The sequence below is a fragment of the Pelophylax lessonae genome, assembly GCF_965119305.1.
Source record: "Pelophylax lessonae genome assembly, chromosome: 11".
Taxonomy (NCBI): Eukaryota; Metazoa; Chordata; class Amphibia; order Anura; family Ranidae; genus Pelophylax; species Pelophylax lessonae.
The window spans coordinates 57,229,513-57,252,485 of record NC_138778.1 but is presented as its reverse complement, the minus strand read 5'-3'; the positions used below and the strand labels follow the sequence as shown (position 1 = coordinate 57,252,485).

At 44.7% G+C, this 22,973-nt stretch overlaps 1 protein-coding gene across 2 annotated transcripts; it reads right to left on the bottom strand.

Annotated features, from left to right (window-relative positions):
* Positions 1-4,481: 4,481 nt before the first annotated feature.
* On the bottom strand, positions 4,482-19,411 carry ZSWIM1 (zinc finger SWIM-type containing 1). Of its 2 annotated transcripts, none has more exons than XM_082271365.1 (2): positions 19,322-19,411; positions 4,482-6,025 (listed from the first exon to the last, which is right to left on the bottom strand). In XM_082271365.1, exon 2 carries the CDS (start codon positions 5,975-5,977, stop codon positions 4,562-4,564), a length of 1,416 nt encoding a protein of 471 aa, XP_082127491.1. In that variant the 5' UTR covers positions 5,978-6,025; positions 19,322-19,411; the 3' UTR covers positions 4,482-4,561. The 2 variants fall into 2 exon arrangements, with proteins under 2 accessions (XP_082127491.1, XP_082127492.1); XM_082271366.1 differs by lacking the exon at positions 19,322-19,411 and adding an exon at positions 19,017-19,071.
* Positions 19,412-22,973: the final 3,562 nt, after the last annotated feature.

Below are 22,973 nucleotides of genomic sequence, written 5' to 3'. Positions count from 1 at the left end.
GTGGTTAATCTACTTATATTTTAGCTTTCCTGGTTCCATACCTCTCCCCCCCTCATCAACATGTTAATACAATTATTTTAAAATGGTACCAGCAATCAGAGGTTCCTATGGGACCTGGTGAGGTTCAGGCTGGAACCACCTGCTGTCAGTGACATTTGGCATTCCGCACTAAGCCCAGGAGTTGAAATGATCAGTTCCTGGACTTCAGATCTTGCACATTGCTCCTTAGCTGTACTTGTAGCATATCAATGTAAACATAATGCTTCCACTTATGTTTATGTCAGTAGTGTAGTGACATCACAAGTGATATTATGGCACTTCCAATGAATATAGACACTGGGAAGGAGCTACTGTAGCTCTGTCCATTGTTCCCCTGCAGCAATGGATCCCTGCTGTCGTGATCTGATTAGAGCCAGAAGTGGATCACTATTATACATTATCTGTTGGGACACAGCTGCATGGCCTCCACTGACTCCTCAGGTCTCCACTGACCAGATCTTCAAACCATACATCCCCAATGTAGTGCATGGGCAGAGCACAGCTAAACTAGTCACTGGTGAGGAGTCAATCAAATTTGGAGGATCCATCAAAATATTCACCGAAATTGCAGTGAATTGCATAGAATTTTGATGGTCAGTTGTGTCCATTTTGAGGGCTACTAGGCAAGCTAATGCCAAATAAATGGTATGTGAAACCTGACAAATCCATGGGCGAGCTATGCCTATGTCAAAAAAAGAAAATCAGTAGTGGAGAGGGTGTGTGTATACAGTGGGACTGCAAGGCAGTTTTTGTCACCCTGTTGGGAAAGGTTAGTTCAGATGAACATGTACAGTCATTTTAAATAGATCAAAATGAATTGTGTTATTCTTTTGGAAAAATAAGTTTAAACCATATATGAATAGGATTTTTAAGACACCCTGCTAGTGTTATATGGTTTCCCAGGGCTGCTGTTAGGGGGGGGGGGCACTGGTCCTCTTGTAGGGGGCCCGGACCCACATAGGGAGGGGGATTTGTGATGAATGACATTTACTGAAATCTTCCTCCAGCAGCTGAAAGATGATCTCTCCCTCTCCCTGCTGCAAGCTTTTATCTGCTGAGAAAGAGACAGTTGTCCCTTACTAATCCCCTGTGTGCCCCCCCCCCCCTCTTCCAGCACTGGCTCTAATGTTAGCTCTGCTAGGTGAGTTTGTTGTCTCTGTAACTTTGTTTCTCTCCCTGCAGTTCTTCCTATACTCCTTGTCCCAGCCTGTATATATATATTTTTTTTCACATCTCTCTTCCCCATTGCTTTGTCTTCCTGACACAGTCACAGCTGATCAGCTGCATTCCCATGGGGTGAAGAATTTATTGTTACATGGTTCCATAGCTGCCTGGTATTTTGTCCCAGTGCAGTATAGTGTGGTTTACGTAGCTGGGCTTTCCACTCCTCTCCCCCCCCCCCCCCCCCACAGACGGCTTCCTGACCTATGCAACTTTGCTTCTTCTCCCCTTCACGGTCAGTTCCCTCTGCATCCATGTATCAACTCCTATTTAACCATTTACTAACTGATCTGGCAGTAGTAAATTACATTTTTTATCTTGTATCTACAGGTAAGTCTATAATATGGCTTACCTGTAGGTACAGTGAATATCTCCTAAACATAGCCTCCGGTGATAGCACCAGCGCATGTGCACTGCACTCTCAATGGATGACATACAATCCATTGAGAGAGCTGTGCTGTGACCATGAAACCCGCGCGCATGCGTTTGAGTTATATCATAACAGTTTGGCCAAACGACTGGAGCCCAAGAAACCAGAAAGAAGACCAGATATAGATGGAATCCCTCTTAGTAGTGACAGCATACCACTGGAGAAATCAGTTTTTTAGGTTAGAAAAATATAATTAAGGGCTCATTCCCATAGGTACTCTGGCTGTGGAAAGGAGGGGTTTGGGCTGGAGCCACCTGTCATTCTATGGGGATGCAGAGCCTGTACGAACACAGCCGCAGGCCCTAATTGGACAGCTGTGCAGGTGAGCGGTCCCCAAATGCACACTGTCTGTGTTTGGGTTGTACACCTGCATACCCACGCCTGTCAAATTAGGACCAGCAGCCCTGTGGTTTCCCCTAACAGCTCCAACTGCCACTTTTCCTGGATGCCTTAGTTTAGTACAGGAATGGCTCATTTACATCTGTGTTGGTCTCTGAAAAGCAATCCACGTTAAATCCAATGTTAAAATATATTATAATTACTTGTTTTAAACATTTTTTTTTTTACATTTCTTCAGTTACTTCCTGGTTTCTTGCTTAGGCAAATGATGTCATACATCCCAGGAGTCTTCAGAAAGGTCAACAACTGGGTTACTTTTTAAGTAACCCAGGATTCTTCAGGAGGAGAGGAGGAGGGGGTTTTCTCAATAAAAGTGGAGTTCCAGCCTCAAAATGAAAATTTGACAACCACTTGCTCTAAGTAACCTGAAAAAGAATTGGATAATCACAATTTTCTTTTTGCTTTACTTGCCTTGTTTTTGATGAAAATATACTTCCCTTCCTTCCACTTTCTCCCTCTGCGGCCGCGGCCCGCGCCGTGACATCCTGCTTGCATTGACTCCTGGGAGCCGAACGTCATTGCTCCCAGGAGTCAATGCGCCTGCACCGGCCCTGCTCGTCACTTCCGGTGCAGACGCATCATTCCCTGCTAAACAGCTTCTGGGCATGCCCAGAAGCTGTGCAGGGATGCCACGCCTGCACTGGAAGTGACGAGCAGGGCCGGTGCAGGGCATTCTGGAACTCCGATGTCAACGAAGAGGATGCTCTGGCTTCAGCTGCCCACAGCTGAGATGGCAGCGCTGGAGAAGACATTTTCAAGGCAAGTATTTTTTCTAAAAAGGTAAGTGAACCTAGGGACAGTTCAGAGGCTATCATTGCTGAAATGCACTAGCCCTGAATGTCCCGGGGGTATTTTTATTGAAAAAAAAATTTTGAGGCCGGAACTCCGCTTTACGCACGCTCTCCTACATGCATGCTTGAGCTCAAGGAAGGCTTGGGCTCCAGGAAGTAAATGCTACATGAATCATTTGCCCTTTCTCAAGATGGCCACAGCCAGAAATGCTAGAAGGTTGTTTTTCAAAGTGATTTCTCAATAAAATAAAGCATTGAGCCATGGATGGATGGGAAGGTTTGCTTTTAATAATAAAAAATGAATTAAATAGTGTTTTTGGTTTGTGGTCCTCAGATGCAGTGAAGATCCACTGAGGCTCGGTTCACACTATTGCGATGCGGGAAGGCTGCGAATTCGCAGCCTGTTCCCGCATCGCACACGCACCCCCGGCAGTTCACACTGCCATATGCGATCCGCTGGGGGTGTCAATGTGATCTTAACGACACCCCCAGTTTGATCGCATATCGCAGTGCGATCGTGCAGTTCGCACAGGATCGGATCGCACAAGTGTGAACCGCTGTGCGATCTGATCCTGATGCGGCAGCAAAAATGCCTCCTGTGCGTCTTTGCTGCGGGTGCGGTGCGAATTTAGCCATACAAACTGTATGGCTAAACTCGCACCGCACAGCTGATCGCATGTCATGTCGGAGCAGTGCGCTCCGACATGACATGCGAACCCGGCACACGCAGTAGTGTGAACCGGGTCTTAAACATGACAGAGACAGCAACAAAAACCTGGAGGTGTTCTAATCCCTCTCCACTCTATCCAAAAGGAAAAAAAGTTTTGCCTTTAGTTCTACTTTCATTTTTACACTGCAGAAATTGAGAACTTAAAGTGGAGTTCCACCCATTTTTAATAAATTGGATTACATAGATGTATGTAATCCCCTTTAAAACTACTTTTACCAATGGAAAGTTTTTTTTCTTTTTTGTTGCTAGTAAATACCTGATTTTCTGCTTTATTTATCCTCTTCTCACTTCCGGGTCTGGTCGGCGATTACGTCATTCGGCGATTCGCAGTGTGTGCTGGGATGGCATGAAATCTTGCATTATTACACAGGAGATGAGCTGCACTGCGTGCTCTGCCCCACCTCCTCTCAGTGAGCTGTATGTATGTAGTGTATTGAGGCTGTGCTCTGCCCCGCCTCCGCCCCACCTCTTCTCAGTGAGCTCAGTGAGGATATAATGCTTTCAGTCCTCGCTCACTGAGAGGAGGCGGGGCGGAGCTCGGCCTCAATACACTACATACATACAGCTCACTGAGAGGAGGCGGGGCAGAGCACGCAGTGCATCTCATCTCCTGTGTAATAATGCGAGATTTCATGCCCTGAGATACATCCCAGCACACACTGCGAATCACCGAATGACGTAATTGAGAGCACTTCTTTCGTTTGGAGCGAGTAGTATGGCTTTGGGAGAAGGATGAAGGAACTAACATTTCAGAAGTTGAAGCTCCAGAGGTTAGTAGTGTACTATTGGATGCCAACAAGGAAATTGCATAGCTAAATATGGAAACTCAGGAACAATTAGGCATTTATTAGCACATTTCTCAATCTGAAAACAAATACTTTAACATTTCCTTGTGTAACTTTAATTTAGTATGTATGTACATATGATCTGGAACGTGATAAACCCAATACATTATAGTTTCACTTGTTCGTAAGGCCCAATCCACGCATCTGCCAACTCTCTCAATGTATTATAGCGCTGCTGAAATGTATCCTCGCTGCATTCTGACAGTAATTCAGAGAGCTGGTTGGTTAGGGATTCCACAGTCACTTCTTTTTCAGGAACATTTGTGCTTTCACCCTTTATGATTTCCAGAATGTCAGCTGATACAGGAAGGTTAGACTCAGACCCCTTCGTCTGTGCCCGCCAGGGTCTTTGTATCATATCTGACTGAACCACTTTCTCACTGGCAGTGATAACCGCTAAGATATGGCGACAGGGAAGCTTTAAGATCTGGTTAAAGCTGCAGGAACAAATAGCTGGGGTTCCATAACTGACCTCATTGGGGTTTTCTAAAAGCTGAACACTGGTCGTTTCCGCATTTGTTCCCATCACTTGAACTGACTTCTGAGCGACTTCAAGTTCTTTTTGACAAAGACTAAAGGCTGCAGGGTTGCAAATGTCCTGTAGCGATTGACTCATTAATGACGTGTCCTCGAGTTCCCTGTTATGTTCTCCAACTGCTTCTCCAGGTTCCTCTCCTTTCCTCTCAATGATGGCAATTTCTTGACTAGTGCAGGTCCTCTTTTCTACAATGTTTGTGTGAAAAGTGTGTTCCTGGATGTACTTAACCAGAGACTTTGGAATGGCATTCGTATCTCGTGTGTTTCTGAAGATTTCGGTGAAAGCACGGCTCAAAGTTTCAATAGTCTGAAAATACTCAAAGCAGTGAGTAGAACTTTTCCAGCGATGCAAGGCCCAAATCCGATCTTCCAAAAGCCATTCTGCTTTCAGCTGCAATAACATACTGGGCTTCACAAACTGGTTTAACATCGTATGCATGTTTTTTAGATTCCCCTTAGTGGCGGAACACATTGTGTTCTTCAAAGCATCAATCAGCAAGTGTTCTGTCTGACTAGGTAATGATAGCTGATAGATACTTTGCTGAAAGTGTCTGCAGACATGATAGGCTGAAAGAACAACCTCAGCAGCCGGGAAAACTTCAAGTATAGCATCAGCTCCTTTAAATTGGGAATCCACCAGAAATATGCGTATGTCTTGCCAATTGGTGTTGAAATCTTTCATTATCTGAAACATATCAGTAAGCCCTTCATGGCTCTCGTTCTTTGGCACAGCTATATGAAGAATTTTTTCTGTGTGACATGTTGTGGGTAGGTACGGGCCATCTGCCAAAAAGGTGTACAGAGTTTTTCTCTGAGCGTCTTGAGAACGAATGATCAAGATGACTTCAGGAAACCTTTTGAACCATTTACACATCATACTGGTCTGGAGGTTGAGAAAATCCAAAACTGAGCCTTTATGGAAACGATATGCAACTTTTGACCCTGGGTTCGTTGCCATGAACATGTCTAAGTAATGGGAAGCCATTTTCACTTATTCGCAAAGCGCTCCAAAAGAAAATGCTTGGTTGATCTTCTGCTAAAAAAAAAAAAAAAAAAAAACACATTCAATACAAAGCATGAAATGATATTTCGTTTATCAGTTGTATCCTTTTTTTTTAGTGTAAAAAGCAGTTTTCTTAACCACTTAAGCCCCGGAAGATTTTACCCCCTTCCTGACCAGGGTTTTTTTTTTTGCGATTTTTTACTGCGTGACTTTAACGGACAATTGAGCGGTCGTGCGACGCTGAACCTAAACAAATTTGATGTCCTTTTTTTACCCACAAACAGAGCTTTCTTTTGGTGGTATTTGATCACCTGTGCGATTTTTTGATCATGCGCTATAAACAAAAAAAAGAGCGTCAATTTTGCAAAAATAACAATATTTTTCACATTTTTTTATATGAAATTCCCAAAATAAAAAAAAAAAAAATGTAAAAATCTAATTTTTTTAACATTTTCGGCCAATTTGTTTTATGCTACCTATGTTTGGTAAAAAAAAATTGCAAAAAAGTGTATTTTGATTGGTTTGCACAAAAGTTATCGTGTTTACTAACAAAGGGAAAGATTTTTGTCATTTTTGGTGTTTTTTTTTTTTAACGAGTAATGGCGGCGATCTGCGATTTTTTTTGCGAGACTGCGGCGGACAGATCGGACCCTTGACTGACATTTTTGACACTTTTGGGGTTACCAGTCACATTACTGCAGTAATCAGTGCTATACATATGCACTGTTACTGTTAAAATGACACTGGCAGGGAAGGGGTTAACTGTATTGGAGAGGGAGGGGTTAAGTGTGTCCTAGGGGCGTGATTCTAACTGTGATTGGCCATGGCTACTAGTGTAAGAACAGAGATCAACGGTCCTACATAGTAGAACCGTCTGATCTCCATTTTTACACAGGGGAGAATGACAGGCGGCTTGTTTACATTAGCCGCCTGCCTTTCTCCCTTCCCGGCGAACGATCGCGAGTGACCGCACTGACTTGTTGGGGAACGAGCCGGGGCGGGCGCGCGCTCGCCGCTATTGGCTCACAAGCCGGAGACAGGCTAGTGACGTATCGGTACGTCACTTTGCCTGGCCAGGGCTGAACGCCGCAGTATATGTACTTGCGGCGGTCGGCAAGTGGTTAAAGCGATTGTAAAGGTAAAAAAATAATAATAATAATAAAAAAAAAAAAACCGACAAACATGTCTTTCCTTACCTGCTTTGTCCAATAGAATTGCACAGTGTGGCCGCGAACCTCTTCTTCTAGGGTCACCTGCCAGTGCTCCTGGCTCCTCCTCTCTGTCCAGTGTCCCCATGGGAAGCCTTTCCCATGCGGGCACTTGTGTGTGCTCGCTCCCAAGCCCACTAATAAGTCTATTGATACAGACATCAGAACTCACCCCCCCCCCATTACTGGCATTGACTGACAGCACTGGGAGCCAATGGTATCCCAGCAAAGCCAGTGAGGGACCTGGAAGTGAGCGGAGAGAAGAGATGCAGACGTTCACAGAGCTGGATCGAATAAGGGCTCAGGTAAATAAAAAGGGGGGGATGCTGATGCCTAAACACTTTATACTTTAATGCAAGGAATGCATCAAGGAAAAAATTGTTTAGGCTTTAAAACCACTTTAAGCAAATCATTTTATGTGACTCTGTTGGAAAGTTTGTTATCTGAGATTCTGCCAGTAGCAGGGTTTCCTGTTGTAGGCTGACATTGCTAAGCCTTGCAACTAGCAGCAGCATAGTCACAGCGACTTCACAGGTCGCCCCTCGAAGTCGGAACGCCTCAGTGTGAACCGGCTCTTAAGCTTATATGAAATTTTAGTGATTGTGTTTACATGTACTTTTTTTTTTTTAAAAGGTGTTTATTTAAATTTTTGCATTACAGTAACAAAAAGAAAACACAAGGGCAAACATCGCCCATAAAACAAGTGTAAGGCAAGCATGTAAATTACACAAGGGTATCAGAAGACATCTTAACCTAACACCACAGGAGGGGGTAAGGAGGGGGAATAGAGAGGGACCATACGGCCCAAATGAAGGGGGGGGGGGGGGGAAGGGGAAAAAATGGGAAGCGTACCACAAAGGGCCAGGAGGACCAAGCAACTGTGAGGCTACACTCCCAACCGGTTGTCACAGTGATGGGGGGGGGGGGGGGAGGGAGAAAAGAACACACCAACAAGACTAACTACACCATACACACCAACACAACCACAATCACACACCTTCCCCTACCTCCAGGTACCCACCCCCCAAAAAGGGGGGGGGGGGTATAGAACATACATCTCATGTAATAAAAAATATAAACCGCATAACATCCGGGGCTACTCAGATTCAGTCGACAGATAAGCTGGAGGGCAGAGGGGCATCTGCCCAATACGAGTCTTCCACATCAAGCCAAGGTTGCCAGACATTAGTGAACTTTTTAGGACACCCTCTATTCTTATAAATTAGCTTATAAAGCGGAACATCACTGCGCACCAAAGTATAGAACTCCTGCATGGTAGGCGGTTCAGCCCTCTTCCAATGTAATAAAATAAGTTTCCTGGCATAGAACAGTAGGATGCGGAGCAGGATCCTAGGGCGTACACGATGTACAATGTCATTCAACACACCCAGCAGGCCTACCTCAGGAGTAAGAGGGACCGACAGGTGCAGTTTATCAGTAAAAAAGGCAAAAATAGATGTCCAGTATCCGTTAACATGGGGACAGGACCAAAACATGTGAAGCAGGACAGCCGCACCTAGGGCAAGCGGCTCCCGGGGCTACCCCCATACGGACCAACTTCTGAGGTGTATAATGCAGATGATGAATGAATTTAAACTGTATTAACCTATGGTTTGAGCTAATAAGATCCTGGAAGCAAACCTCCGTGGCCTCCTCCCATGTCTCCTCTGTCAGGTCAGGCAAGAGTGCGACCCACCGGCCCATGGCCGTTTTAAACGGGTCAGCACCCGCCGCCTGCAGCCTCATATAAAACGTAGTGATCATTTTATTTATCCCTTGAATAGACAATAACAGCTCCATCGGGGGTTCCCTGAGCTCCAGGGTCAGCCCAGCAAACTGCGCACGGGCAGCGTGGCGTAATAACAGGTATTTAAAGAAAAAACAGTTGCTCACACCATGGTGGGCCTTCAGGTCATCAAAGGAAACAAAATGAGTCGACCGAAAGACGTGAGAGACATGGGTCACCCCAAGTCCAGACCACCAGCCTGAATCCGGATGACCATAGAGCTCGGGGAAGTTGTGATTATCCCATAATGGGGCATTGGGAGACACAGCAGGCGTCTCCACTAACAACTTGTTACCAGCATGCCAGGCCAACCACCCTACCTCCATAGGAGAGTTACTGGAGCAGCGTCTAGGGACAGATCTGTGTAGAGCATCTGTAGCCTGTGCTTGCGAGCCATGCGTGGCCAGTACGAGAATGGTGGAGGAGTTACCAGGAGATTCGCCGAGGCCATCATACAAGTACGTAAGCTGGGACGCAATGAAGTACTTATAGAGGTCCGGACACACCAGGCCCCCCTGGAATTTGGAGGCCTGGAGAGAGGACGTAGCTATGCGAGGGCGGGAGCCCTGCCAAAAAAAGGAGGTAAGGGCAGAGTCAATTTTGTTGAACAACCGCCTAGGTAGAAAAACCGGGGAAGCCCGAAAAACATAAAGGAATTTAGGTAAGTAAATCATCTTAAAAATGTTAATCCTGCCAATGAGATTCAGTGGCAGCGAAGACCAGGTACGCAACCGAACCTCCATATGCGCAATAATAGGCTGTACATTCAAAGAGCTATAAACCTGGAGATCCGTGTGTATCTGTATCCCCAAGTACTTAAACGCTGTAGAGAGGGAAACCCCAAAACGCTGCAAAAAACTATAATCCGCGGGCAGGCCAAGCGGAAAAGCCACCGATTTATCCCATCTCACTCTAAGGCCGGACACCCCGCCGAACTCCTCCACCACTCCCATCAAGGCCTCAAAAGAGGACTCGGAGCCATCCAGATATATGAGGGCATCATCCACGTACAGCGAAATTTTCTCCTCCAGGCCACCACAAATGTTACATGTACTTTAAATATGGATTAAATATTCAATAAAATAACATTTTCTGCCATGAAAACATTCATGTGTATTAACAATTCTAGGTTTGTGCCAAAAATGTTCCTACTTTTAAAATCTGGCCAGTGGTCTCTATCTTTCTGCTAGATTTAATAATGGTTTGTTAAAGAGCAGCAATTAAAGGGTACCGGTCATCTGAAATAATGTGCCACACAGCACTCCCCTTATCTGTAGGCAGACTTTTTTTTTTAGTTTTGGAAAGAGTGAAGAACAGTTAGACCCCATCTTAAGTTTATAGTGCTGCCTGTGTCCCCATTGGAAAGATTCACCCTTATATTTTTACTGGTGGTCATTGTCCATGAGAAAGAAAGAGAAAGGGGAGGGTAGATGAAATTGAAATTTTGGAGTTGTCCCCATATATGAAAAGGGGGAAAAGGGAAATCTGTCAAAGGGGACATCAGTTTCAAGGACAATTGTCTAAAAGGGGATGTCCCCTTACTTTGGGAGATTTCCTCTAAGTTCCTGTTGTGTCTCTGGGACAAGAAATGAAGGTAAATTTCTCCAATGGGATTTTAACCCTCCCTACTCTAACCCCAAAAAACGTTTCGACTATACATACGCCTAAGTCAACCAGTACTTTGGCCATTCAGGTTAATGTTAACATTTCTATATGATAGTTTGCAGTGTCAAAGAAAAGTGCTCCGCTCAAACCCTCCAGGTACTGGAATCAGATCCACTTTATAGCCCCAGTCCCTCCAATGCCGACACATACCGTACCTTACTCGAGCTCCCCTGCCACCGTTTGCCCATTGTGAAAAAGCCTTGTGGAAGTTCTGGGTTAGAGTTTAACCACTTTTGGACCGGAAGAATTTGCCCCCTTAAAGACCAGGCCATTTTTTGCGATTCGGCACTGCGTTGCTTTAATGGACAATTGTGCGGTCGTGCTACACTGTACCCAAATAAAATTGATGTCCTTTTTTCCCCACAAATAGAGTTTTCTTTTGGTGGTATTTGATCACCTCTGTGGTTTTTAGATTATGCACTATAAACATAAAAATATCAACAATTTTGAAGAAAAAAAAAAAAAAGCCATATTTTTTTACTTTCTGCTTTAAAACATTCCCAATAAAAAAATGTAAAAATTTTATTTTTTTATATCAGTTTAGGCTAATTTGTATTCTGCTACATATTTTTGGTAAAAAAAAATCCCAAAAAGTGTATTTTAATTGGTTTGCGCAAAAGTTATAGCGTTTACAAACTACAGGATAGATTTTTGGACTTTTTTTATTTATTAGTAATGGCGGCGATCTGCGCTTTTTAGTGGGACTGCGACATTGCAGCGGACAGATCGGACCCCTAACTGACATTTTTGACACTTTTTGGGGACCAGTGACACTAATACAGTAATCAGTGCTAAATAATATGCACTGTTACTGTATAAATGACACTGGCAGGGAAGGGGGTTGATACTGGGGGTGATCAAAGGGGTTAAATGTATGCCTCTGTGCTTACTGACTGCGGGGGGGGGGGGGGGGTTCTGTGACAGGCACAGACAGATAGCAGTTTCAGCATATCTGTCCCTGCTGATCTGTCCCTGCCTGTCTGAGAGAAGATCCGCCTGCTTTGTTTACATGAGCAGGTGGGTCTTCTCTCCTTTTCCCGGACGATCGAGGGAGGAAGGAGGCAATTGCTGCCTCTCCTCCCGCGGCCCGCCTCCGGCTTTGTCTAAACACAGCGGGAGCGCGGCTCTGGCGACGCATGCGTGCCGCCAAAACCACATGCACTCCAGTCACGTAGTACTTAGTGACTGGACGCAGTCGAGCCGCCCTGCCGCAGTCAAAAGCTGGCGGGCGGGCGGCAAGTGGTTAAAGTGGAATGTCACTGGGCTATCAAAAAGTAGCAGTCAGAAGCCACAAGTACTGTACCTACTGACTTTTAAAAACACATACTTGCAGAGTCCAACGCCGTCTTCCTCGTACTCTTCACGGCTCTTTTCTTTTCCTGAGAATGGTGCTAAAGCTGGGTACACGGATCGAAAATCAGCCAGTTCAGCAGGAAGCGGCTAAACTTTGATCTGTGTGTAATCCTTCCGGTTTAACAGAAGCCAATTGTTAGATTGGCTTCTGTGGAATAGTCCTGCTGGAAAATCTCCTTCGATCAGATCAGTGGCTTGCTGCCAACTGGCTGCAGGGCTGATCAGTGTATTCTGACAGGGGAGGGGTCCCAGTGTCAGAATACATAGGATAACAGGGGGGGGATTTCTCTATTCACATTGCTTGTGTGGATGCAGGATTCTGTTAAGCTAGGTATACACTATTAGGGTCTTTTCACACGAACGATCCGATCTGATCCACCTGTCGGATCGGATCAGGCGGACCTGAACGGATGCTCCATGCATCCCTATGGGGCAGCGGACGTCAGCAGAGACATCTCCACTGACACCCGCTGCTATCCGCTTCCGATCCTATCCGTGAAATCCAGACGGATGGAAACCCTATTTTCCATCCGTCTGGAGGATCGGATCAGATCAGAACGGACAGGCAGCCCGTTCTCATCCGATTCCCCCATAGAGGACAGCCGGGATCTGACAGCTCCGTCTCTGCACACAGAGAGGAGACGGAGCTGTCATCCGCCTGCTCAGAGGGGATCTGCGGATCGATGCCCTGCCGAGCAGAATGGATTCCGTCAGCGGATGTGGGCCATGTGAAAGGACCCTTAGAATTTAGTTTGACATCTTTCATTGTAAGCATAGTCACAACTTTTCTAATCGTTAGTGGGGTCAAACTGAGGTTCATTTGCACTGACAAAAAATTTTAAGGAGCAGGATGGAAAATGTTTCTCAAATGTACAAACTTATAACAGTGTATGTGTTTTTTTGTTTAAAGCCCATTTATTCCAAAATCAAATGTTACCCACATGTTGACCTGCTGCAGTACATATACTGCGATAGAGCAGCTCCCACAGTCACAGCAACCCGTATGTCGCTGCCTGCTTTTGGGAACGTGTCCCACCTGCCTACTCCCCCGTGATTTGACACAGCGGGGTCTGTCAGCAGATCCCAGCCATTGATTCATTGCCAAGACCTGCTGATTGGCTATGTCCAATCATAGCCCAGAGCCCTGTGTTTACAATCAGCACAGGCTAGGTACAGAGGGAATGATCGCCTTGTTTCTTTCCCTGCAAAGCAGGGGAAAGAAACAAATTGTTCTGTAGTAAACACCAGCATATATTACACACATTGTTAGGCACGCAATTAACCCTTTGATCGTCTTAGATGTTATGTTAACCCCTTCCCAGCCACTATCATTAGTACAGTGACAGTGTATATTATTAGCACTGATCACTGTATTCGTGTCACTGGTGATGTCATTAGCAGGTAATCAGTTCCTGTCACATTACCCGCTGCACTATCACATTACCATTATAAGTCGCTGATCACCGCCATTAGTAGTATAAAAAAAATAAATCAATAAATCATATCAATATTTTTATTTATACACACACACACACTTTATTAGATACACCTTGCTAGTACTGGGTTGGACCCCTTTTGCCTTCAGAACTGCCTTAATTCTTCATGGCATAGATTCAACAAGGTGTTGGAAACATTCCTCAGAGATTTTGGTCCATAGTGACATGATAGCATTACACAGTTGCTCCAGATTTATCGTCTGCCCATCTATGATCCAAATCTCCCGTTTCACCACATCCCAAAGGTGCTCTATTAGATTGAGATCTGGAGACTGAAGACCATTGGAGTACAGTGACCTCATTGTCATGTTGAGCTTTGTGACATGGTGCGAGCCATCAGAAGATGGGTACACTGTAGTCATAAAGGGATGGTCATGGTCAGCAACAGTACTCAGGTAGGCCATGGCATTTAACCACTTTACCACCGGAGGATTTTGCTGTCCTACGACAAGGCCACTTTTTGCGATTCGGCACTGTGTCATTTTAATTGACAATTGCGCGATCATGCAACGCCGTACCGAAACGAAATTTACGTCCTTTTTTTCCCACAAACAGAGCTTTCTTTTGGTGGTATTTGATCACCTGTGCGATTTTCATTTTTTTGCGATATTAATTAAAAAAAGCGACAATTTTTAAAAAATAACAATATTTTTCTACTTTGACAGTTAAAAAATATCCAATATATTCAATTTTTGTCATATATTTAGGCCAAAATGTATTTAGCTACATGTCTTTGACAAAAAAATTCTCAATGAGCGTATTTTAACCGCTTTATGACCGGAAGGTTTTACCCCATTCCGGACCAGGCCATATTTTGCGATTCGGCACTGCGTTACTTTAACGGACAATTGTGCGGTCGTGCAATGCTGTACCCAAATTAAATTTACCAACAGATAGAGCTTTATTTTGGTGGTATTTGATCACCTGTGCGATTTTTACTTTTTGCGCTATAAACCAAAAAAAAAGAGCGGCAATTTTGAAAAAATAACAATATTTTTCACATTTTTTATATGAAATTTCACCCCCAAAAATGTAAAAATCTAAAATTTTTATCATTTTAGGCCAATTTGTTTTCTGCTACATATTTTTGGTAAAAAAAAAAAACAAATCACAATAAGCGTATTTTGATTGGTTTGCGCAAAAGTTATTGCGTTTACTAACTAAGGGAAAGATTTTTGTCATTTTTGTTTTTTTTTTTAACGAGTAATGGCGGCGATCTGCGATATTTTTTTGCGGGACTGCGACAATGCGGTGGACAGATCGGACCCTTGACTGACATTTTTGACACTTTTGGTGATATTACTGCAGTAATCAGTGCTATAAATATGCACTGTTACTGTAAAAATGACACTGGCAGGGAAGGGGTTAATTTTTATTGGAGAGGGAGGGGTTAATGTATGCCTGGTGCTTACTGACATGTGTGGGGGGAGGGGACTGTGTGACACAGGGACAGATCGCAGGTTCATCTATGCTGAACCCTGCAATCTGACCCTGCCTGTCACTTAGGAGATCCGCCCGCTCTGTTTACACAAGCGGGCGGATTTCCACACTCGATCCCCGACGATCGGGGAAGAGCAGCGGTGATCACCGCCTCTCCTCCCCTGGCCCGACTTCCACTGTAACTGAATACAGCGGGAGCAAGCCTCCGGCGGCGCGTGCGCGCCGCCGAGAGGGGGGAATGTCTGGTGACGTAGGTCTACGTCGCCAGACGATAATGAGCCACTTTGCCGCAGTACAGTCAACGTGACTGGTCGGCAAGTGGTTAAACAATGCTCAATTGGTACCAAAGGAGCCCAAAGTGTGCCAAGAAAATATTCCCCACACCATTATACCACCACCAGCTTGAGCCGTTGATACAAGGCAGGATGGATCCATGCTTTCATGTTGTTTACTCCTAATTCTAACCCTACAATCTGAATGTTGCAGCTGAAATCGAGATTCATCAGACCAGGCAACGTATTTCCAATCTTCTATTGACCAATTTTGGTGAGCCTGTACAAATTGTCAGTTTCCTGTTGTTAGTTGACATGAGTGGGATCCGGTGTGCTGCTGTAGCCCATCTGCTTCAAGGTTCATGCATTCAGAGATGGAATTCTGCATACCTTGGTTTTAACGAGTGGTTAATGGAGTTACTGTTGTCTTTCTATCATCTAGAACCAGTCTGCCCATTCTCCTCTGACAACAAGGCATTTTCACCCACACAACTGCCACTCAGTGAATATTTTCTCTTTTCGGACCATTCTCTGTAAACCCCAGAGATGGTTGTGTGTGAAAATCCCAGTAGATCAGCAGTTTTTGAAACACTCAGACCAGCCTGTCTGGCACCAACAACCATGACATGTTTAAAGTCACTTAAATCCCTTTTTCTCCCCATTCTGATGCTCAGTTTGAACCTCAGCGAATCATCTTCACCAGGTGTACCTAATAAAATGGCCAGTGACACTAATTTCATACAATATATATATATATATATATATATATATATACATATATACATACATACATACATACACACACATTATATATATACACACACACACACACATATACATACACACACAGTATCTCACAAAAGTGAGTACACCCCCTCACATTTTTGTACATTATATTATATATTTTCATGTGACAACAATGAAGAAATTACACTTTGCTACAATGTAAAGTAGTGAGTGTACAGTTTGTATAACAGTGTAAATTTGCTGTCCCCTCAAAATAACTCAACACACAGCTATTAATGCCTAAACCATTGGCAACAAAAGTAAGTTCCCCCCCGAAGTCAAAATATCCAAATTGGGCCCAATTAGCCATTTTCCCTCCCCGGTGTCATGTGACTCGTTAGTGTTACAAGGTCTCAGGTGTGAATGGGGAGCAGGTGTGTTAAATTTGGTGTTATCGCTCTCACTCTCTCATACTGGTCACTGGAAGTTCAGCATGGACCTCATGGCAATGAACTCTCTGAGGATCTGAATAAAATAATTAAAATACATAAAGATGGCCTAGGCTATAAGAAGATTGCCAAGACCCTGAAACTGAGCTGCAGCATGGTGGCCAAGACCATACAGCGGTTTAACAGGACAGGTTCCACTCAGAACAGGCCTCACAATGGTCGACCAAAGAAGTTGAGTGCATGTACTCAGTGTCATATCCAGAGGTTGTCTTTGGGAAATAGATGTATGAGTGCTGCCAGCATTGCTGCAGAGGTTGAAGGGGGGAGGGGGGGTCAGCCTGTCAGTGCTCAGACTATATGCTGCACACTGCATCAAATTGGTCTGCATGGCTGTCATCCCAGAAGGAAGCCTCTTCTAAAGATGATGCACAAGAAAGCCTGCAAACAGTTTGCTGAAGACAAGCAGACTAATGCCCCATACACACGTGCAGATTATCTGCACTTTTGTCTGCAGACTTACCAAAACCATATAATATGAGGTCAAACCTAAACACTTTCAATTTGTATGCAATCCGGCAGGCCCTTGCACTACATAGAAAAGGTAAATCTGCAGACAAAAGTCTGCAGATAATCTGCACGTGTGTACGGGGCATAAGTTTCAGGGTCTTGGTAATCTTATAGCCTAGCTTTATGTAGAGCAACAAGTCTTTTTCAGACCCTCAGAGTTCTCTGCCATGAGGTGCCATGTTGAACTTCCAGTGACCAGAGAGTTTGAGGGCGATAACACCAAATTTAACACATCTACAATTTTTGTACGAATTTCCAAAGAATTGTTGTTTGAAATTTTACTAGTGTACGCCCAAATTTTGTGGGTTTTTTTTTTTTTAAATCAGCCCTGCTGGCTGAACTAAAAAAAAAAAAAAAAAAGAAAAAAAAACGTGTGTACCCAATTTGATTTTCAGGTGAAGGTTGGCTATAACCGCTTACCGCCCGCCCGCCACACATTTACTGCGGCAGGCTGGCTCAGCGGCTCGCGGAAGCGGTCCTGGGGGCGCGCGCGCCGCCCAAGCTAGGCAGCGGGGATGCCGAAGCACGGGACCGGCGGCAATGATTGCTGCCGGGTACCCGCGATCGCTCCCTGCTAAGAGAGAAGGACGGTCAGTTGTTGTAAACACAGCCAACCATTCTCTCTGAAATGATCACTTCTACAAAGGATCACAGGTCTCTATGATCATTTCACAAGTCCCTCCCCCCACAGTTAGTAAACACTTCCCTAGGCTCACATTTAACCCTTTGATTCCCCCTAGGTTAGCCCCTTCCCTGCCAGTGTCATTATTATAGTAACAGCTCTTATTTTTAGCCTTGATTACTATAGTAATGTCACTGGCCCCCCCCCCCCCCCCAAAAGTGTCAAAAATGTCAGTTAAGGGTCCGATCTGTCCGCCGTAATGTCACAGTCCCGCTAAAAACCGCTGATAGCCGCCATTACTAGTAAAAAATAAATATATAAAAATGACAAATCTTTCCCCTAGTTTGTAGACAAGATAAACAGGCAAAAAATTTGGGGGAGCATACCCATGTATTTCTAAAGCTGCTGCAGCTATGAACCAAAAGACATGTATATTAAAAAAGAATAGCGCGCAAATTGAAAAGGAATTTCTACCAAATATGAAGAGAGTCCATAAATAAAAATGGGGGTTTGGTCCCACCATATGGCCATATCGTGCTCAAGCCCACTACTGCGTCAAAGTACCCCATTATCGGTGGGTCCTACACTATCCATGAAAAAGAGATGAATCCAGCCATTCTAACCCTTGGAGATAACACTCCTTGCTGGGAAAGATGTGCAAATGCACTACAGGGGACTCTTCAGATTTGGTAGTCATTTCTTTTGCATTTGCGCGCTATTCTTTTTTAATATACATGTCATTTGGTTCATAGCTGCAGCAGCTTTAGAATTACATGGGTATGCTCCCCCAAATGTTTTGCCTGTTTATTATGTATTCGTTCTGACCAGACTATCGAGGTTGAGCAGCCCTCCCCACCCCCCACACACACTTGTACTCAATCAGTGTCCACCATCAAGTGGATATAGGAGGAGTCCCCTGTAGTGCATTTGCACATCTTTCCCAGCAAGGAGTGTTGTCTCCAAGGGTTAGAGAGGCTGGATTCATCTCTTTGTCATGGATAGTGTAGGACCCACTGATAATGGGGTACTTTGACGCAGTAGTGGGCTTGAGCACGATATGGCCATATGGTGTAGACAAGATAACTTGTGCGCAAACCAATCAAAATACGCTTATTGCGATTTTTTTTTTACCAAAAATATGTAGCAGAATACAAATTGGCCTAAAAGGATTAACAATTTTTTTTTTTTTTTTTTCAGAATTGTCGCTCTTTTTTTGTTTATAGTGCAAAAAATAAAAACTGCAGAGGTGATCAAATACCACCAAAAGAAATCTCTATTTGTGGGAAAGAAAGGACATCAATTGTATTTAGGTACAGCGTCACACGATGGGGCGTTGGCACAGAGCAATGCATTCACAAGGTTCTAACAGGCAAATATGAGAGCGGGGGGAGCGCAGGGATGATGACAGCAATGGAGACGCTCAGCTGTGCTACTTACCCGTCACTTCAATCTGAATGGCCGATGACAGGTTCTCTTTACCGCCAGACACCCCGTCTTTTCAGATCTCCTGTAGGGGCCCCGGAGCCCACACACTGCATCCAATCTGCAAAGAGACATAACATCTGCAATGAGAGATCTCACCAATACATACAGACAGCTGAGGAGGAGGCCAGCCTGACACATCACCCCCCACCCCAGCACAGTGAGTAGATGGATCATCACACAGCATATGGTGGTACCCAGGAAGTGATCTCCTCAGCACTGTACACAATAACAAACATCAGGACTGCACACACACAAACCTCCTCAGAAAAAGGCTGACATGCTGGGACTTGTAGTCCCTTCCTGTGAATGTCTCAGAGACCTCACCGTCCAATCAGAGCTCAGTCCCCTCTCACTATACACTCCAGTCACATACACCTCCTGTGTATACCAACAGAAACTGCTCCCGTCCAATAGGAGATGGCGGAAACGACGTAGGGAAGGGGCGGGGCTGGGCTTACATAAAATGCATGCGCAGTAGCGGCAAGTTGCCGAGATCGCCGACCGGAAGTGACGTGGGTCGGAGATCTCAGCAAATTGGAAAATTCAGCAGGACGCCTGTCGGGAGGGGCCAGTGTGCTGTGTGTGAGGGAGTGTGCTGTGCGGGATGTGATAGGGAGGGGAGAGCTTCATATAATGAAGTACAGGGTGTATAGTGCGGGCGCAGGATGGTCCATATTATAGGGTGAGGTGTGCAGGGAGTATAACGGGGTGCACTGCGAGCTGTGTGTGGGATGAAGTTGGTAACAGGGATCAGTATTATCTAATTGAGAGGTCAGAAGAAAAGCAGAGGTCAGCAGTAACAGAGTCCAGAGATCAGTAGTAGGGAACACAGATCAGTAGTAACACTTTTTTTTTTTTTTACTAAAGCTAGAGAGGGCAACATTTGTCACAATTCAGCAGAGAAACCAATCAGCTTCTAACCTCAGCTTGTATAATTAAGCTTTAGTAATAAAACCTGGAAGCTGATTGGTTTCTCTGCAGAATTGTGACTAATTTTGCCCTCTCCAGCCTTAATAAATAAACCCTACAGAGTTTAGGGATCAGTAGTATCGAATTCAGGGATCAGTAGTAACACAGAGTTCACGGTTTAGTAATAACACAGAGTTCAGGGATCAGAAGTAACAGAGTTTAGGGATCAGAAGTAACTCCGGGATCAGAAGTAACAGAGTTTAGGGATCAGAAGTGACACAGAGTTTAGGGATCAGTAGTAACTCAGGGATCAGAAGTAACAGAGTTCAGGGATCAGTAGTATCAAATTCAGGGATCAGTAGTAACTCAGGGATCAGAAGTAAAAGAGTTCAGGGATCAGAAGTAAGAGAGTTCAGGGATCAGCAGTAACAGAGTTTAGGGATCAGAAGTGACACAGAGTTTAGGGATCAGTAGTAACTCAGGGATCAGAAGTAACAGAGTTCAGGGATCAGAAGTAACAGAGTTTAGGGATCAGTAGTAACTCAGGGATCAGAAGTAAAAGAGTTCAGGGATCAGAAGTAAGACAGAGTTCAGGGATCAGAAGTAAGACAGAGTTCAGGGATCAGAAGTAACTCCGGGATCAGAAGTAACAGAGTTTAGGGATCAGAAGTGACACAGTTTAGGGATCAGTAGTAACTCAGGGATCAGAAGTAACAGAGTTCAGGGATCAGTAGTATCGAATTCAGGGATCAGTAGTAACTCAGGGATCAGAAGTAAAAGAGTTCAGGGATCAGAAGTAAGAGAGTTCAGGGATCAGAAGTAACTCCGGGATCAGAAGTAACAGAGTTTAGGGATCAGAAGTGACACAGAGTTTAGGGATCAGTAGTAACTCAGGGATCAGAAGTAACAGAGTTCAGGGATCAGAAGTAACAGAGTTTAGGGATCAGTAGTAACTCAGGGATCAGAAGTAACAGAGTTTAGGGATCAGTAGTAACTCAGGGATCAGAAGTAAAAGAGTTCAGGGATCAGAAGTAAGACAGAGTTCAGGGATCAGAAGTAAGACAGAGTTCAGGGATCAGAAGTAACTCCGGGATCAGAAGTAACAGAGTTTAGGGATCAGAAGTGACACAGTTTAGGGATCAGTAGTAACTCAGGGATCAGAAGTAACAGAGTTCAGGGATCAGTAGTATCGAATTCAGGGATCAGTAGTAACTCAGGGATCAGAAGTAAAAGAGTTCAGGGATCAGAAGTAAGAGAGTTCAGGGATCAGTAGTAACTCCGGGATCAGAAGTAACAGAGTTTAGGGATCAGAAGTGACACAGTTTAGGGATCAGTAGTAACTCAGGGATCAGAAGTAACAGAGTTCAGGGATCAGAAGTAACAGAGTTTAGGGATCAGTAGTAACTCAGGGATCAGAAGTAAGACAGAGTTCAGGGATCAGAAGTAAGACAGAGTTCAGGGATCAGAAGTAACTCCGGGATCAGAAGTAACAGAGTTTAGGGATCAGAAGTGACACAGAGTTTAGGGATCAGTAGTAACTCAGGGATCAGAAGTAAAAGTTCAGGGATCAGAAGTAACTCCGGGATCAGAAGTAACAGAGTTTAGGGATCAGAAGTGACACAGAGTTTAGGGATCAGTAGTAACTCAGTGATCAGAAGTAACAGAGTTCAGGGATCAGTAGTATCGAATTCAGGGATCAGAAGTAAAAGAGTTCAGGGATCAGTAGTATCGAATTCAGTGATCAGTAGTAACTCAGGGATCAGAAGTAAAAGAGTTCAGGGATCAGAAGTAAGACAGAGTTCAGGGATCAGTAGTAACTCCAGGATCAGAAGTAACAGAGTTTAGGGATCAGAAGTGACACAGAGTTTAGGGATCAGTAGTAACTCAGGGATCAGAAGTAACAGAGTTCAGGGATCAGTAGTATCGAATTCAGGGATCAGTAGTAACACAGAGTTCACGGTTTAGTAATAACACAGAGTTCAGGGATCAGAAGTAACTCAGGGATCAGAAGTAACACAGAGTTCAGGGATCAGTAGTATCTAATTCATGGTTCAGAAGTCAGTGGTAACGGAGTTTATGTAAAAAATAGTAAGGGTCCTTTCACATGGAACGGAGTCCGTTTTGCTCAGCAGGGGATCGACCCGCCAATCCCCACTGAGCAGGCGGATGACAGCTCCGTCTCTGCTCTGGGTGCGGAGAAGGAGCTGTCAGATCCCCGCTGTCCTCTATGGGGGAATCAAATGGGAATGGACCGCCTGTCCGCTCTCATCCGATCCCATCCTCCAGATGGATGGAATTAGGGTTTCCATCTGTCCGGATTTCATGGATAGCAGCGGGTGTCAGAGGAGATGTCTCTGCTGACATCCTCTGCCCCATAGGGATGCATGGAGCATCCGATCAGGTCCGCCTGAAAAACTGACGATCAGATCGGATCGCCTGTGTGAAAGGGGCCTAACTAACACAGAAATATTGTTATGTTAATCGCTTGCTGACTGCCCCTCACAGATATACTGCTGCAGGGTGGCTGCTTTGAGGTGGATCACGTAGCTAACATACCACCTGTTTACAATTAGCAAACCAGCAAATTCTAACTTTACAGACATTGCTTTGTACCTGTACAGGATCAGAGGAGCTCATATGCAGCCCTTTTCCATCTTTCTCCCCCCACACATCTACGACTGGACCTGGCTCAGACAGAGCGACAACCAAGGACACTGTGCAGGCGCCCAATATGTCCTTAGCAACCAATGATGTCTTTGGTTGGTAGGATGTGGGTGGCCAGCCCCACACAGGATCAGTGCACACAGACATGTGGCTCCGTGTAAAGGCTTGATTCACCTGCCTGCCTTAGTTGGAGCAATTTTAATGTCTTTTTCCACAGCACCCGTTGAGAAAGGCTGTAGTGAAATTGTAACTATTTACTTACATTAGGGCAGGCCTATTTTTGCACCGATACATTGTATATTTTAAAGCAGTAAAAGCAAGCATTTTGCCCCCGTT

What these genes read in the sequence shown, in the direction of transcription:
- ZSWIM1 (XM_082271365.1), bottom strand. Translation starts at nt 5,977, where the DNA reads ATGGCTTCCCATTACTTAGACATGTTCATGGCAACGAACCCAGGGTCA.